This window comes from Lucilia sericata, unplaced genomic scaffold (assembly GCF_015586225.1).
Source record: "Lucilia sericata isolate MDLA Ls3-8-SP2 unplaced genomic scaffold, ASM1558622v1 Contig000761F_arrow, whole genome shotgun sequence".
In the NCBI taxonomy this organism is placed as follows: Eukaryota; Metazoa; Arthropoda; class Insecta; order Diptera; family Calliphoridae; genus Lucilia; species Lucilia sericata.
Window position 1 is genome coordinate 46,748 of NW_023994758.1, and position 19,172 is coordinate 65,919.

Here is a 19,172-nt window from a genome sequence, read left to right on the forward strand (position 1 = left end):
ACTAGACTATAGACTAGACTATAGACTAGACTATAGACTAGACTATAGACTAGACTATAGACTAGACTATAGACTAGACTATAGACTAGACTATAGACTAGACTATAGACTAGACTATAGACTAGACTATAGACTAGACTATAGACTAGACTATAGACTAGACTATAGACTAGACTATAGACTAGACTATAGACTAGACTATAGACTAGACTATAGACTAGACTATAGACTGACTATAGACTAGACTATAGACTAGACTATAGACTAGACTATAGACTAGACTATAGACTAGACTATAGACTAGACTATAGACTAGACTATAGACTAGACTATAGACTAGACTATAGACTAGACTATAGACTAGACTATAGACTAGACTATAGACTAGACTATAGACTAGACTATAGACTAGACTATAGACTAGACTATAGACTAGACTATAGACTAGACTATAGACTAGACTATAGACTAGACTATAGACTAGACTATAGACTAGACTATAGACTAGACTATAGACTAGACTATAGACTAGACTATAGACTAGACTATAGACTAGACTATAGACTAGACTATAGACTAGACTATAGACTAGACTATAGACTAGACTATAGACTAGACTATAGACTAGACTATAGACTAGACTATAGACTAGACTAGACTAGACTATAGACTAGACTATAGACTAGACTATAGACTAGACTATAGACTAGACTATAGACTAGACTATAGACTAGACTATAGACTAGACTATAGACTGACTATAGACTAGACTATAGACTAGACTATAGACTAGACTATAGACTAGACTATAGACTAGACTATAGACTAGACTATAGACTAGACTATAGACTAGACTATAGACTAGACTATAGACTAGACTATAGACTAGACTATAGACTAGACTATAGACGACTATAGACTAACTATAGACTAGACTATAGACTAGACTATAGACTAGACTATAGACTAGACTATAGACTAGACTATAGACTAGACTATAGACTAGACTATAGACTAGACTATAGACTAGACTATAGACTAGACTATAGACTAGACTATAGACTAGACTATAGACTAGACTATAGACTAGACTATAGACTAGACTATAGACTAGACTATAGACTAGACTATAGACTAGACTATAGACTAGACTATAGACTAGACTATAGACTAGACTATAGACTAGACTATAGACTAGACTATAGACTAGACTATAGACTAGACTATAGACTAGACTATAGACTAGACTATAGACTAGACTATAGACTAGACTATAGACTAGACTATAGACTAGACTATAGACTAGACTATAGACTAGACTATAGACTAGACTTAGACGACTATAGACTAGAGACTAGACTATAGACTAGACTATAGACTAGACTATAGACTAGACTATAGACTAGACTATAGACTAGACTATAGACTAGACTATAGACTAGACTATAGACTAGACTATAGACTAGACTATAGACTAGACTATAGACTAGACTATAGACTAGACTATAGACTAGACTATAGACTATACTATAGGATAGACTATAGACTAACTATAGACTAGACTAAAACTAGACTACAGACTAAACATATACTATACTACAGACTAGACTATAGAATACGCAATAGACTAGACTAAAGCTACAGACTAGACTATAGTTAAGACTATAGACGAAAGTATAGACCAAATTGCAGACAATACTATGCCATTGAAAAGGCAATAGACTATATTATAAGTCCAGACTATAAACTGGTCAATAGTACAGACTACAGACTTGAATGTAGCCGATACTATAGACTAGTCCATTGTTCAAATTATACTGGACAATTGTTTAAACTATAGACTAGACCATATTTAACATTTTCATAACTTTTTAATAATAAAATACAAAAACAAAGTACCAATAACTCACTTGATAAATCTCTGGTATCCGTACTGGGGTTACAGGATAAATCAACGTGTTCTGTAACCGTAACTGGTGTTGCCGATGGTGCCGGTGGTTCGGGGGCAAAATCTAAAAAGCCCATAGGGACTCCTAGAATGCCACCATTCTATAATAAAAATAAAATTCACAATTTATAACAAAATTTCTTAAGGGGAACTTACAAACGCAACGAAATAAAAAAAAAACAAAAAATATAAATTTTTTTTTAACAATTTCAACCGAAATCAGATTCCAACGAAGTGGAATCACTTACCATTCCCATGCCTAAACTAGTCATATTTTTATCTTTTCCGTCTCTTGCTACTACAATTTGTGTTACGATCGCTGTGCCCGATGCTGTGACCGCAGTTACGCCACCAGCATTATTTGATGCCGATGCCGATGAAGTGGACGCCGGTGAAGCGGATGATGCTTCAGTTTTACAAATCTTTTGCAGCGACGGTTTATCCGAATCAGAATCGTCCGCTGTTACAATGGTGGTCTGTTGTTGTTGCTGCTGTGGACCACCCGCTACACTGGTGGTTACCGTTTGTACTCCCGACACGGGTATATAATTACCAGCCGATGTCTGTTGTAGACTGACAATAGCAGCCTGATTTTGATTTTGTATTAATATTGCCTGTGGATGCTGTTGATTTTGTTGCTGTTGATGGTGTTGTTGCTGCTGTTGCAATTGTAAATCGGGGGATTTTGAACGTTTGCGTACGCGGGATTTTCGTTGTTGTTGCTGCTGCTGTTGCTGCTGCTGGGGTGTTGTGGCAGGTGTTGATGTTACCAATTGTCCTGTGGCGGCTAACTGTTGAGCACTTCCCGGACTTAAAACGGCGGTTGTGGTTAATTGTTGTTGCTGGTGTTGATGCTGTTGCTGCTGTTGTTGCTGCTGCTGCTGTGACGTTTGCTGTTGTGGCTGCTGATGTTGTTGGTGGGGTATAGGTGGTGATTGCGGACCTGGTACTACTGTAGCATTGACAATATTACCAACGACAGCTTGCTGTATATTCTCAGATACTGTTATTGTTGCTGTGGCCGTATCGTTCAGATCATCGGCATTTTCTGCTGTCTCACAAAGACCTTTAATTTTTAACTGTTCAGCGGTGCGTAGAAGACCCTAAAAGTTGACAAAGTTTATGAAAATTAATTGAGTTTTTCTTATTTATTTAGAATTATTAAAAGGTTTATTACAGAAAAATAACTTAAATTAAAACTGACTTATTGAACAGCAAAAGAAAAAATTGTGTATATATGTATGTATTTATGACCGATAATGAAAATGAGAAGTTTATTTTCCAGCGTGATTTTGGTTATTTCTTTTTTATAATTATTCCTCGAAAGGGATGTTTAAATCAAGGTGTGGATGAATATTGCAATATCAAATGATGATAACTATTGGTAAATACCAGAAAGGACTACATTTAATTGTATATCCACAACAATCAGTTAAGGTTCGTAAGATATACAAAAAAAAAGGAACGAAATTATTTAATAGGTAAGAGTTCGTGGGGGGGGGGGTTTTTAACGAACGGCGTTATTGGTTGGGTGTTATAAAACTGGTGCGGTCATCAGCATCATTCTGTTTTCTCCTTGTCTTATCTCTTGCATATATACTCGCCGTTGTCCTTGTTGTCATAATAAGAAGCAAAAGGAATCATTATTATGTAGAACATAAAGAACAAAAAAAAAAACACTTTTAAGATTTCCACTTTTTCTTCATTTTTTTAAGCTGTCAGATGATGAGTTCACTTTTTTTTTCTTATTTTAATTTATATGTATATATTTTGTTTTCTTTTATAAACAATACATACATACATTGAAAGGATTGTAATTTTTTTCTTACACTCTCCTTTCCTTTTATTTTTTTTTTTTTAGTTAGTATATAAGAAATTAATGAGAATTCTCAGAAAAACTTGATGTTTTCTTAATTTTTTGCTTAAGAACAAGTATATAAACCATTTACACCAAAAAAAAAATTGGTCCTCATTTAAGGAACAAAAAAATTAACGTGAAAAAAATATAAAATTTAAACTCGTTAGAAAAAAAATTTCCATATAAAGTGTTTATAGGGTTGAGGGAGGGGGTTGAGTACAAAAAAAAAAAAAAAAAAACGCAGAAAAAGGTCCTTTTTATAATATTTCTTTTTGTTCTATAATTAAAATAAGTAAATGATGTAAAACAACCAACAAAGGTTTAAAACTTTTTGTATATACTAAATTATACGTCAAGTTTTTTTTTTTGTTCCTTTTTCGCGTTCTAACACAAAGTCCATAATAGTGAATACTACACCATTTCAAAAGTTTTAGGTTGTCAGTTTTAATAGAATTCAATTAGTGCTTTTATTATGGTTGAAGAAATACGTTAAAATGGCTGGTTTTTTTAAATGTAAATGTTAAGGAAATTTTATGTATATTTCAAGGAGTCATGGAGAATTTAGTCAAAAGAATAGTTTTTATTTTCAGGTTAAGTTCTCTAGTTAAAATTTAGTTTAGCTCTAGTTCAATTCAACATCAGTTCTATTTTAGTTCTAGTTCAGTTCTAGTTCAGTTCTAGTTCAGTTCTAGTTCAGTTCTGTTCTAGTTCAGTTCTGTTCTAGTTCAGTTCTGTTCTAGTTCAGTTCTGTTCTAGTTCAGTTCTAGTTCAGTTCTGTTCTAGTTCAGTTCTAGTTCAGTTCTAGTTCAGTTCTAGTTCAGTTCTAGTTCAGTTCTAGTTCAGTTCTAGTTCAGTTCTAGTTCAGTTCTAGTTCAGTTCTAGTTCAGTTCTAGTTCAGTTCTAGTTCAGTTCTAGTTCAGTTCTAGTTCAGTTCTAGTTCAGTTCTAGTTCAGTTCTAGTTCAGTTCTAGTTCAGTTCTAGTTCAGTTCTAGTTCAGTTCTAGTTCAGTTCTAGTTCAGTTCTAGTTCAGTTCTAGTTCAGTTCTAGTTCAGTTCTAGTTCAGTTCTAGTTCAGTTCTAGTTCAGTTCAGTTCTAGTTCAGTTCTAGTTCAGTTCTAGTTCAGTTCTAGTTCAGTTCTAGTTCAGTTCTAGTTCAGTTCTAGTTCAGTTCTAGTTCAGTTCTAGTTCAGTTCTAGTTCAGTTCTAGTTCAGTTCTAGTTCAGTTCTAGTTCAGTTCTAGTTCAGTTCTAGTTCAGTTCTAGTTCAGTTCTAGTCAGTTCTAGTTCTAGTTCAGTTCTAGTTCAGTTCTAGTTCAGTTCTAGTTCAGTTCTAGTTCAGTTCTAGTTCAGTTCTAGTTCAGTTCTAGTTCAGTTCTAGTTCAGTTCTAGTTCAGTTCTAGTTCTAGTTCAGTTCTAGTTCTAGTTCAGTCTAGTTCTAGTTCAGTTCTAGTTCAGTTCTAGTTCTAGTTCTAGTTCAGTTCTAGTTCTAGTTCAGTTCTAGTTCTAGTTCAGTTCTAGTTCAGTTCTAGTTCAGTCCTAGTTCAGTTCTAGTTCAGTTCTAGTTCAGTTCAGTTCTAGTTCAGTTCTAGTTCAGTTCTAGTTCAGTTCTAGTTCAGTTCTAGTTCAGTTCTAGTTCAGTTCTAGTTCAGTTCTAGTTCAGTTCTAGTTCAGTTCTAGTTCAGTTCTAGTTCAGTTCTAGTTCAGTTCTAGTTCAGTTCTAGTTCAGTTCTAGTTCAGTTCTAGTTCAGTTCTAGTTCAGTTCTAGTTCAGTTCTAGTTCAGTTCTAGTTTAGTTCTAGTTCAGTTCTAGTTCAGTTCTGGAATTGAAAGCCATGAAGCAGAGATTTTTTTGTTTTACTGGTTGCCACACTATTTCTGAACCTAACTAGTACTTAGCCATAACTGAACTATTGGATATTGGTGCAATATTTAAATTATTAACTTTATTTTTGGATTATTTGCAATATCAATAACGTTTTGATTTCTGTTAATTGTTTTCGTTCAAACCCTAGTTATGTATTATTCTATTCTTCTTCTGTTACAGATTTTTAAGGTTCAATTGAAAGTCGTCTATCTCTTTTAATTACTATATAAATTCAAATTTATTGCAAAACTCGATGTTAATAATCTTCACCTTTGTTTGCCGTCCGACGGAAGGAAAAAGGTTTTATAAAAAGTTTAAAAAGTTTTTTTTTAAAAAGAAACTTATTTCTTTGTTAACGTTTCCCAGCATCAGCAGGAGCATTTCATCATTTAAATAAAAATCTAAGGTTATATAAAATAATTCAATTGTTTCAAACGACTATAGTTACAAATCTATGTTTTAGATTTTTTGCCATTTTATTATTCATATAAGAAATATAGATTTTTTCCGTTTATGTATTATTTTTTTCCTGTAAATTTGTTTTGTGAGTTAAGAACGAGCGTATTGGAAATGGAGAAAAAATTGAAACCCTTGTTTTACTTCATTGATTTCAACTCTCATGTAATTCTATCTGTCTGTGTTGCTGATGAAGATGATGTTGGCAATGCCAGCCAATACTATATTTATTATATTCAACTTTTAGCCACCAAACACCAAACCCCATAATAAAGATTTCTACTTAACAAGATTTTTTTTTCCTATAAAATTTTCTATATATATTTTTTTATATCATTAGTAAAGTTGCACATTTTTTATATTTCTACTAGAGATTAAACACGATTTTTTCCGTGCTGATTTTTTTTTTTCCATATTTCATTTATCTATATTTGTTGATAATGTTTTTTTTCTTTTTTCATTCGTGCAATGTTTTAGTTGTTATATTATAACAAAATGTTAGTTTTATATAAAGTTTTATTAAAAAAAAAAATTACCAACTTTCTTTGATAGAAGAAAAATTATGTTAGTCATAGAGTTTGGGTTGGTAGTTTCTACTTTGTTGGTTTCGATTTCAAATATGATGTTCAGTTAGTTAACAGTTGCCAACACAATTTTTTTTTTCTTTTAAAAACAATTTTCATATTTATTTTCAGTAATTCTAGAACTTGGTTGGTATTTTTTCTAACTGAAAATTTTTAAAATAAAAGTCGCCATCAACCTTTTTGTTACTGTGCTTTGCCATTTTATCTCTTTTTCCCCGCCAAGGTTCTAGAAGGTTTACTTCCTTTTACTCCTTTTTTGTCTTTAACATTTGTAAGTTTTCTCTGTTTTTTTCTTCTCTTTGGAGAAATTAAACCATTTTTTCTTAACAAATTGTTTCCTTTTTAATTTCTTTAGACTTTTTGGGGCAAAAAAAAAAAAATCAACCAAACAGGCGACCATCCGACCTTTTTATAATATATATTCTTTTTTAACTTCTTTCTCATTTTTCTTGACTTTTTTTTTAATATTTATTGATTGGTATTTTGCAAAATAAAGTTTAATTAATGTTGTTTCCGCTGTTACTTTTTAAGATTTATTAAACAACTTATTAAAAGTTTGACTGGATTTGAAATCTACTATGTATTTCATCAAAGATTTCAGTAAAGTTTCATTTCAAAACTAACCCAGCATTCAACTGAACTAGAACTGAACTAGAACTGAACTAGAACTGAACTAGAACTGAACTAGAACTGAACTAGAACTGAACTAGAACTGAACTACCACTGAACTACAACTGAACTAGAACTGAACTAGAACTGAACTAGAACTGAACTAGAACTGAACTAGAACTGAACTACCACTGAACTACAACTGAACTAGAACTGAACTAGAACTAAACTAGAACTAAACTAGAACTGAACTAGAACTGAACTAGAACTGAACTAGAACTGAACTAGAACTGAACTAGAACTGAACTAGAACTGAACTAGAACTGAACTAAAACTACACTAGAACTGAACTAGAACTGAACTAGAACTGAACTAGAACTGAACTAGAACTGAACTAGAACTGAACTAGAACTGAACTAGAACTGAACTAGAACTGAACTAGAACTGAACTAGAACTGAACTAGAACTGAACTAGAACTGAACTAAAACTACTGAACTAGAACTGAACTAGAACTGAACTAGAACTGAACTAGAACTGAACTAGAACTGAACTAGAACTGAACTAGAACTGAACTAGAACTGAACTAGAACTGAACTAGAACTGAACTAGAACTGAACTAGAACTGAACTAGAACTGAACTAGAACTGAACTAGAACTGAACTAGAACTGAACTAGAACTGAACTAGAACTGAACTAGAACTGAACTAGAACTGAACTAGAACTGAACTAGAACTGAACTAGAACTGAACTAGAACTGAACTAGAACTGAACTAGAACTGAACTAGAACTGAACTAGAACTGAACTAGAACTGAACTAGAACTGAACTAGAACTGAACTAGAACTGAACTAGAACTGAACTAGAACTGAACTAGAACTGAACTAGAACTGAACTAGAACTGAACTAGAACTGAACTAGAACTGAACTAGACTGAACTAGAACTGAACTAGAACTGAACTAGAACTGAACTAGAACTGAACTAGAACTGAACTAGAACTGAACTAGAACTGAACTAGAACTGAACTAGAACTGAACTAGAACTGAACTAGAACTGAACTAGAACTGAACTAGAACTGAACTAGAACTGAACTAGAACTGAACTAGAACTGAACTAGAACTGAACTAGAACTGAACTAGAACTGAACTAGAACTGAACTAGAACTGAACTAGAACTGAACTAGAACTGAACTAGAACTGAACTAGAACTGAACTAGAACTGAACAAGAACTGAACTAGAACTGAGCTAGAACTGAACTAGAACTGAACTAGAACTGAACTAAAACTGAACTAGAACTGAACTAGAACTGAACTAGAACTGAACTAGAACAGAACTAGAACTGAACTAGAACTGAACTAGAACTGAACTAGAACTGAAATAGAACTGAACTAGAACTGAACTAGAACTGAACTAGAACTGAACTAGAACTGAACTAGAACTGAACTAGAACTGAACTAGAACTGAACTAGAACTGAACTAGAACTGAACTAGAACTGAACTAGAACTGAACTAGAACTGAACTAGAACTGAACTAGAACTGAACTAGAACTGAACTAGAACTGAACTAGAACTGAACTAGAACTGAACTAGAACTGAACTAGAACTGAACTAGAACTGAACTAGAACTGAACTAGAACTGAACTAGAACTGAACTAGAACTGAACTAGAACTAGAACTGAACTAGAACTGAACTAGAACTGAACTAGAACTGAACTAGAACTGAACTAGAACTGAACTAGAACTGAACAAGAACTGAACTAGAACTGAACTAGAACTAAACTAGAACTGAACTAGAACAGAACTGAACTAGAACAGAACTGAACTGAACTAGATTTGAACTAGATTTGAACTAGAATTGAACTAAAGCTGAACTGAAATAGGACTGGACTTGAGATTATCTCCCCCTCCACATTTCACAATTTATTGCATTTTATTTTTTATATGTCATTTATATTTAGTCCATTTTCTTGACTCACTTTTTCACCTGTTAATATTGTAAGTTTGAAAAACGAAAACTGTAACTAACGTATTTACAACAAAAACCGTTTCCTTTTTTATTTCCTTTCAAACGTGTTCGTTCGCTTTGAATATTATCTAAAAACTGGAAGATTTCTTTTAAAAACTTCAAAAATTTTCGAAAAATCAAATTCTCAGCAAAAAAGCCAACTGCCAAAAAAAAACAGAAATACGCATCATTAATGACTACATTTAGAGTTTAAAAGCATAATATCACCCCTTTTAGAATGAAAGCAAAAAAAATCTTACTAACAAATTAAAAATTCAACGCATTTTGTGGAGTAAATTTTCATTTTTTGGCCGTAGACATTTTCAGCCCTGGGGTGATATTTTTCTATAGAGAACGTAAACTCTTTGCTAAAGGTCTTACCTTTAGTTAAGTAATTAAATGATTTTTGTTATAAATATTCTAATATTTTTAAAAATTTTTTCAAATAGTTATAAATTATTAAAAATTATATTATATTTATGTGAATTTTTAGAAAAATAGTTTAAATAGTTTAAAAGAAAACATGAAAAATGTAACATATTAAAATTTTTATTTGGCATATACTTTTAATGAGTACGCCATAATCTGCCAAAGGGGGTGGGTAGGTGATTTAAATAAAATACACTTCTTTTTTTCGTTAAAAACAACTGAAATTATTTGAAAATTACTCTTCTTTTTTGGGGTTATAAACAGCTAAAAACATCTAAAAAGGAAGAAAACTTAAAAAAGAAATCAGTATATAAAGTTGGTATATTTAAATGACACTAAAGGGTGTTAAAATTATATAGAGATTATATTCCAACAACTACCCCCTGCTACTAACCGAACAACCAACGGGACAGAATAAAAAAAGTACATACTAAGAAAAAAAAAATAGCCAACAATTACCAACAACAAAATAGGAAGAAAAAAAACATTACGTAGAATTAAGAAGAAAAAAAAATTTATGTAAATGAGTTAAATTTTTTCCAACAATTTCCGTATTTCCTCCGCCGTCTTAGTTAAAATGAAAAAAGTTAAAAAAAAAAAAGGAAAATACTAGGAGAAGTGGTTGGTTGTCTGGTGAACAGAATATTTCGTTTGGTTGTTGCTGTTTTTTTTTTCCTTTACATATTTTTTTAAATTAATTACACACTATGACCAAGTTGAGAAAAAAAAATGGTGGAAAAAAATCTATAAAAAGTTTAAAAAAATTGTACAATACCTTATAAAAATAACACGACGACAATGGAAATGAAGACAATTTTAAACAATCAGGGTCTTAACACCCAAAAAAACTCCCACTTTTGGCCGGGTATGACCGGACCACGGCCAGCCAAACACTCATTTACTTAGCACAACCGTTTATCACAAAAACTACAACCCCCACTCCCCAAACTTGATTAATAATAAACACATACCCATACAGACACAGCACACACACCCACGTAAATAACAACTGGACCGGCAGTTTTGCAGGGAGTAAATGTATCCTAATGTCTAGGGACTAGATTGACAAGAAATTATATATTTTTGGTTCATTTGGAAGAAAAGTAAGTTATCGGTTGTCCCCAGACTACAGTTTAAACTATAGTCTAGAGTTCGGACTAGAGTAGAGCCACATGTCTAGACTATATTGGAGACTATAGTTCAGAATACAATTAGAACTTTAGTTGATACGACAACTTAACTATCGTCCAGACTATAGTTGAAACTATAGCTCAGACTATAGCTGAGACTGTAATCCAGACTATAGTCCATAGTTAAGACTTTAGTCCAGACTATAATCCAGACTGTAGTTGAATCTATAGTCCAGACTACAGTTAAGACTATAGTCCACACTATAGTTATGAAATTCTAGACTATAGTCTCAACTATAGTCCAGATTATAGTAAAGACTATATATAGTTCAGACTTAGTTGAGAGTGTAGACTGAATTGAGACTATATTTCAGACTAAAGCTGAGACTATAGTCCAGGCTATAGTTGATACTATGGTCCAGACTATAGTTGAGACTGTGGCCCAGACTATAGTCCACACTATAGTTAAGAAATTCTAGACTATAGTCTCAACTATAGTCCAGATTATAGTAAAGACTATATATAGTTCAGACTTAGTTGAGAGTGTAGACTAAATTGAGACTATATTTCAGACTAAAGCTGAGACTATAGTCCAGGCTATAGTTGATACTATGGTCCAGACTATAGTTGAGACTGTGGCCCAGACTATAGTTGAGGCAATAGTCCGGACTATAGTTGAGACTATAGTTCAGACTACAGTTGAGACAATTGTCTGGACTATAGATAAGACAATAGTCCAGACTATAGTTGAGACTATAGATCGGGCTACAGTTAAGACTATAATCCACACTACAGTTGGACTATAGTCCAGACTATAGTTGGGACTATAGTCCAGACTATAGTTGGGACTATACTTGAGACTATAGTCCAGACTATACTTGAGACTATAGTCCAGACTATAGTTGAGACTATAGTCCAGACTATAGTTGAGACTATAGTCCAGACTATAGTTGGGACTATAGTCCAGACTATAGTTGGGACTATAGTCCAGACTATAGTACAGACTATAGACCAGACTATAAAGCAGACTATGGTCCAGACTACAGTTAGGACTATAGTCCAGAATGTATTTGAGACTATAGTCCACACTATAGTTGATACATACTATAGTACAAACTACAGTTGATACTATAGTCTAGACTATAGTTTAGACTATAGTGCAGACTATAGTCCAGACTATAGTTAAGACTATAGTCCTGATAGTTAAGACTATAGTCCAGACTTTATTTGAGACTATAGGGCAGACTTCAGTTGAGACTATAGCCAAGACAATAGTTGAGACGACGGCCCAGACTACAGTTGAGACTAAAGTCTTATCTATAGTACAGACTATAGATAAGACTTTAGTACATAATATAGTCCAGACTACAGTTAGGACTATATTTCAGAGTTTATAGTTAGGACTATAATCCAGAATATAGTTGAGACTATAGGCTATAGTAAGTGGTTTGTTATCGAAGAGGAGGTTATAAATTGTGAAGGATCAATTATTGCCCTGCAAGGACTAAATAAAGCTAAAATAACTAGTAATGTAGCTAATTCAACAACTAGAGCTAACCGAGGAGAAATGGTCAAATCACTACTATACGACAGCCACCCCGAACAACAGGGAACCCTTATGCATATATCCGACTGTCTCAGTGTGAGTGTAAAGGCAAGTGTAAGTGTTAAAGATGAACAGACCAGAATGAAGGAACAACTCCACAACAGCAGAAAAAAAATTGGAACGTTGGGTGGTTTTAATGGTCGCTTGAATGTTTTTTTTTTTGTCCATCCAACTGCCCTGCCAATATTATAAATTGTTCTTGTATGAGAGGAGTGGATGGTTTTTGAGGATTTTCATAAGACTGCTGGAAAGAGAGGGTGTGGGTGACAGTATACTACAACGGGGGGTAAGTTGTGTGTGTATAGAATTGTTGGAGCAAACGGAAATGTAAGCTTGATTGCAACATTATATCATTAATTTTAGAAAAAATACATACATATAAATACAATACACACACATATATACACACATACTGCAGCAAGAAAAAAATCAGTTTCAGTTTTATTTTGTTTTTATTTAAAGCGAAAAAATTGTTTCAAGTACATAAGCAGACAAAAGGAAGTAAATAAAAAAAAAAAGTTAAAAAAAATATATAAAATGTTGCCAAAGTATATAGAAAACCAATCTACCAATAATTACAAGAAAAAAACCATTAATTAAAATTTTTTTTCTCTCTGTTACCCAGTTCATATATATTTGCGAAGAAAAAAAAAAACTAAATAATCTGGTAATACATACAAGACATTTAGAAAAAAGAGTTAACATTAAAACGAATTTCTAACCATTAAAAGTACCATCACACACCACCACAACTACTGTGACCGAACCGACCAATTCATTCGTTATACATTCTTTGTCGAAAAAAATGTATATCTGTATGTATATATCGTCTATATATACAAAGTTTATATAATGAGTTTGTAATGTAAATTCAGCATTAATTTGTATACCTTTTTTTTATTTGCTTAAAATAACATTTATAGAAATATGCTATTTTTTGAAAGGACCACACCCATTCCTAAAGGTGTAGATTCTTAACTGCAAATTATTTTAATATTTTTTTTAAGTACAGAATAGAGTCTGGAGTATAGTTGAGACTGTAGCTGAGACTATACTGCAGACTATAGTTCACAATATAGAGTTTCAACTGTAATTCAGGATGAAGTTGAGACTATAATCAAGACTACAGTCCAGACAGACTATTGTTCAGACTATAGCCCAGACTGTAGGTCAGACCATAGCCCAAAGTATAGATCAGACTATAGTCCAGACTATAGACAATAGTTTAGACTAGAGTTAAGACTATACTCCACACTATAGTTAAGACTATACTCCAGACTATAGTTAAGACTACACTCCAGACTATAGTTTAGACTATACTTCAGTTCAGTCTATAGTTGCAGACTAAAGTTAAGATTATAGTCCAGACTATAGTTAAAACTATAGTCCAGACTATGATTAAGGCTATAGTCCAGACTATAGTTAAGACTATAGTTTAGACTATAGTTAGGACTGTAGTTTAGACTATAGTTAGGACTATAGTTTAGACTATAGTTAGGACTATAGTCCAAAGTATAGTTAGGACTATAGTTGGGACTATAGTTCAGACTATTGTCAAGACTATAGTCCAGACTATAGTAAAGACTACAGTTAAGATTATAGCCCACACTATAGTTACGACCATAGCTCAGATTATAGTTAAGACTATGGTTCAGACTATAGTTACGACTGTAGTTCAGACTATAACCAGACTATAGACTATAGTTTAGATTATATTCCAGACTATAGTTTTGACTTTTAGAATATAGTCCAGACTATAGTTTAGACTATAGATAAGATTATTGTACAGACTACAGTTAAAACTATAGTCCAGACTATTTTCAAGACTATAGTCCAGACTATTGTCAAGACTTTAGTTCAGACTATTGCCAAGACTATAGTCCAGACTATTTTCAAGACTATAGTCCAGACTATATTTAAGACTATAGTCCAGACTTTAGTTAAGACTATACTTAAGATTATAGTATAGACTATAGTTAAAACTATAGTCCAGTCTATAGTTAAACTATAGTCCAGTCTATAGTTAAACTATAGTCCAGTCTATAGTTAAGACTATAGTCCAGTCTATAGTTAAGACTATAGTCGAGACTATAGTTAGGACTATAGTCCAGACTATATTTAGGACTATAGTCCAGACTATAGTTAGGAGTATAGTCCCGACTATAGTTAGTACTATAGTCCCGACTATAGTTAGTACTATAGTCCCGACTATAGTTAGTATTATAGTCCAGATCATAGTTAGGACTATAGTCCAGACTATAGTTAGGACTATAGTCCAGACGATATTTATGACTATAGTCCAGACTATAGTTAAGATTATTGTCCAGACTTTCGTTAAGACTTCATTTCAGTCTATAGGTGGGACTATAGTTTAGACTAAGGTGCAGACAATAGTTGAGGCTATAGTCCCGACTATATTTGAGATTATGTCACGACTATAGGTAAAACTATGCATAGACCTGTCTGTAGGAATATAAACCAGACTATAGTTTAGACTATAGACCAGGCTATAGTTTAGACTATAGTCCCTACTATAGTTTAGACTATAGTCCAGATTTAAGCTAAAATTATAGTACAGATTATAGCTAAGACTATAGTCCTGACTATTTGCATAAATAGCTTTTTGAATTAATTAATTTGAAAATTCAATTTGGACCAACATTAAAGTTCAAACTTTAAATTAACAATTTTTGAGAGTGAAATCAATGTTAAGTCAAATTAGATTTGACAGTCAATTAATATGATCTTATCTCTTACTTTTAATAAAAAAAATTAATTAAGTTTGAAAGTTAGGAAATATTTAAACAAAACTTTCTAATTTTCTATGAATCCTCAAAAAAAAAATACAATTATTAATAAAGAAAAAAAACACAACTTACATACTTTAGTGATGTTACAAAAAAGATGATGGCAACACTTTTTTATAAGCAAAAAATCACAAACACAACAAAACTTTTTTAGTTAAAACAATAGTTTAACGAACTATATATTACTAAAATTATTTATTTATAAAATATTATAATTTTTATTATTATAGTTGTTGTTGCTGCTAGTGATTAGTTTTTTTATTTTTAGTGTTGTCTTCTTTTGTTTTTTTTTTTTTTTTTTTTTTTTTTTGTAAACCAAGAGTTAAAATTTACCTGCAAATAAAATGAAAGAGAAAATTTGCAAATTAGTTTTAAGCATAAATATTTGAAATAGGAAAAAAACCAAATTTAAATATATAATAAATGAATAACCTATAATTAACACAGACAGAAGACTACTGATAAAATACAAAAAAAAAAAATGTCAAAATTTTCCATAATTTTTATTTATTGCAAATTAACAAAAAAAGACTAGAAATACCTTTAAATGAGATCATGGTTTTACCAGAGGCTTTGAACCAATTACTAAGATTTCATTAATTATTTTGTAAAAAAAATTAGAAAAAAAGAAACCAACTGACTTTAGCAGCAGCTGCAGAAAAAAGTGACATTTAAGCAGTTTTTTTTTCTTAATATTAAAACGAAAAAAAATTTAAACAGCTTAAAGCCATAAAATTTGGGAAGTACTAATAATGACAGTAGTCAAAGACACAATAAAGTCACACATTAACACATTTTCATAAAGCATGTGACGGCTGAAATTACCCTAAAGGTAATTTTGTTTTCGAGGTAGGTTATCTGTCACCCTTACGAAAAAACCAAACGACACTCTCTTCTCTCATTCCACTGACATTTACAAGGGTGAGGAGAGTGGTGTTTGAAATTAAATCTTTAAAGTTTTAAAAAGAAAATAATTACAAATTCAGCTATATTTTTTCTTAAAGACTATAGTTGAGACTGTAGACCAGATTATAATTGAGTCTATAGCCCAGCCTATTGTTGAGACTATAGTCCAGACTAAAGTTCAGATTAGAGTTGAGATTAGAGTTGAGACTATATTTGAGACTATAGTTCAGACTATAATTAAGATTCTAGTTTAGACTATAGTACAGACCATAGTTAGGATTATAGACCAGACTATAGTTGACAATATAGTCCAAACTAAAGTTGAAACTATAGTCAAGACTATAGTCTGGTCTATAGTCAAGACTATAGTCTTGTTTATAGTCAAGACTATAGTCTGGTCTATAGTCAAGACTATAGTCTGGTTGAGATTAGAGATGACACTACAGTTGAGACTATATTTGAAACTATAGTTCATACTATAATTAAGATTCTCATTCAGATCTATAGTCAAGACTATATTCTGGTCTATAGTCAAGACTATAGTCTGGTCTATGTCTGTAGTCAAGACTTTAGTCTGGTCTATGTCTATAGTCTGGTCTATAGTCAAGACTATAGTCTAGTCTATAGTCAAGACTATAGTCTGGTCTATAGTCAAGACTATAGTCTGGTCTATAGTCAAGACTATAGTCCGGTCTATAGTCAAGACTATAGTCTGGTATATAGTCAAGACTATAGTCTGGTCTATAGTCAAGACTATAGTCTGGTCTATAGTCAAGACTATAGTCTGGTCTAAAGTCAAGACTATCGTCAGGTCTATAGTCAAGACTATAGTCAGGTCTATAGTCAAGACTATAGTCAGGTCTATAGTCAAGACTATAGTCAGGTCTATAGTCAAGGCCATAGTCAGGTCTATAGTCAAGACTATAGTCAGGTCTATAGTCAAGACTATAGTCAGATCAATAGTCAAGACTATAGCCTGGTCTATAGTCAAGACTATAGTCAGATCAATAGTCAAGACTATAGCCTGGTCTATAGTCAAAACTATAGCCTGTTCTATAGTCAACTAGCTGGTCTATAGTCAAGACTATAGCCTGGTCTATAGTCAAGACTATAGACTGGTCTATAGTCAAGACTATAGACTGGTCTATAGTCAAGACTATAGACTGGTCTATAGTCAAGACTATAGACTGGTCTATAGTCAAGACTAGAGACTGGTCTATAGTCAAGACTATAGACTGGTCTATAGACTGGTCTATAGTCAAGACTATAGACTGGTCTATAGTCAAGACTATAGACTGGTCTATAGTCAAGACTATAGACGGTCTATAGTCAAGACTATAGACTGGTCTATAGTCAAGACTATAGACTGGTCTATAGTCAAGACTATAGACTGGTCTATAGTCAAGACTATAGACTGGTCTATAGTCAAGACTATAGACTGGTCTATAGTCAAGACTATAGACTGGTCTATAGTCAAGACTATAGACTGGTCTATAGTCAAGACTATAGACTGGTCTATAGTCAAGACTATAGACTGGTCTATAGTCAAGACTATAGACTGGTCTATAGTCAAGACTATAGACTGGTCTATAGTCAAGACTATAGACTGGTCTATAGTCAAGACTATAGACTGGTCTATAGTCAAGACTATAGACTGGTCTATAGTCAAGACTATAGACTGGTCTATAGTCAAGACTATAGACTGGTCTATAGTCAAGACTATAGACTGGTCTATAGTCAAGACTATAGACTGGTCTATAGTCAAGACTATAGACTGGTCTATAGTCAAGACTATAGACTGGTCTATAGTCAAGACTATAGACTGGTCTATAGTCAAGACTATAGACTGGTCTATAGTCAAGACTATAGACTGGTCTATAGTCAAGACTATAGACTGGTCTATAGTCAAGACTATAGACTGGTCTATAGTCAAGACTATAGACTGGTCTATAGTCAAGACTATAGACTGGTCTATAGTCAAGACTATAGACTGGTCTATAGTCAAGACTATAGACTGGTCTATAGTCAAGACTATAGACTGGTCTATAGTCAAGACTATAGACTGGTCTATAGTCAAGACTATAGACTGGTCTATAGTCAAGACTATAGACTGGTCTATAGTCAAGACTATAGACTGGTCTATAGTCAAGACTATAGACTGGTCTAGTCAAGACTATAGTCTGGTCTATAGTCAAGACTATAGTACTGGTCTATAGTCAAGACTATAGTCTGGTCTATAGTCAAGACTATAGTCTGGTCTATAGTCAAGACTATAGTCTGGTCTATAGTCAAGACTATAGTCTGGTCTATAGTCAAGACTATAGTCTGGTCTATAGTCAAGACTATAGTCTGGTCTATAGTCAAGACTATAGTCTGGTCTATAGTCAAGACTATAGTCTGGTCTATAGTCAATACTATAGTCTGGTCTCTAGTCAAGGCTATAGTCTGGTCTCTAGTCAAGACTATAGTCTGGTCTCTAGTCAAGACTATAGTCTGGTCTCTAGTCAAGACTATAGTCTGGTCTCTAGTCAAGACTATAGTCTGGTCTCTAGTCAAGACTATAGTCTGGTCTCTAGTCAAGACTATAGTCTGGTCTCTAGTCAAGACTATAGTCTGGTCTCTAGTCAAGACTATAGTCTGGTCTATAGTCAAGACTATAATCTGGTCTATAGTCAAGACAATAGTCTGGTCTATAGTCAAGAATATAGTCTAGCTATAGTCAAGAATAGTCTAGAGATAGTCAAGACTATAGTCTGGTATGTATATAGTCAGGAGTATAGTCTAGTCTGTAGTAAAGAGTTTAGTCTGGTATATAGTCAGGAGTATAGTCTGGTCTGTAGTCAAGAGTTTAGTGTGGTATATAACCAAGTCTATAGTCTGGTCTATAGTCAAGACTATAGTCTGGTCTATAGTCAAGACTATAGTGTGGTCTATAGTCAAGACTATAGTCTGGTCTATAATTTCATTAATGTTCT

The 19,172-nt window shown here is 32.8% G+C and overlaps 1 protein-coding gene across 10 annotated transcripts in view; it reads right to left on the reverse strand.

The window, feature by feature from the left end:
* LOC119607925 (probable serine/threonine-protein kinase yakA) overlaps positions 1-19,172 on the reverse strand; it is a 165,001-nt gene that overhangs the window by 6,259 nt on the left and 139,570 nt on the right. For all 10 annotated transcript variants that reach the window (XM_037962075.1, XM_037962077.1, XM_037962076.1 and 7 more), the window contains 2 exons: positions 2,197-3,051; positions 1,911-2,049 (listed from right to left, as the gene is read on the reverse strand). In XM_037962075.1, coding sequence (XP_037818003.1) covers positions 1,911-2,049; positions 2,197-3,051 — 994 coding nt within the window. The remainder of the gene's footprint in view (positions 1-1,910; positions 2,050-2,196; positions 3,052-19,172) is intronic.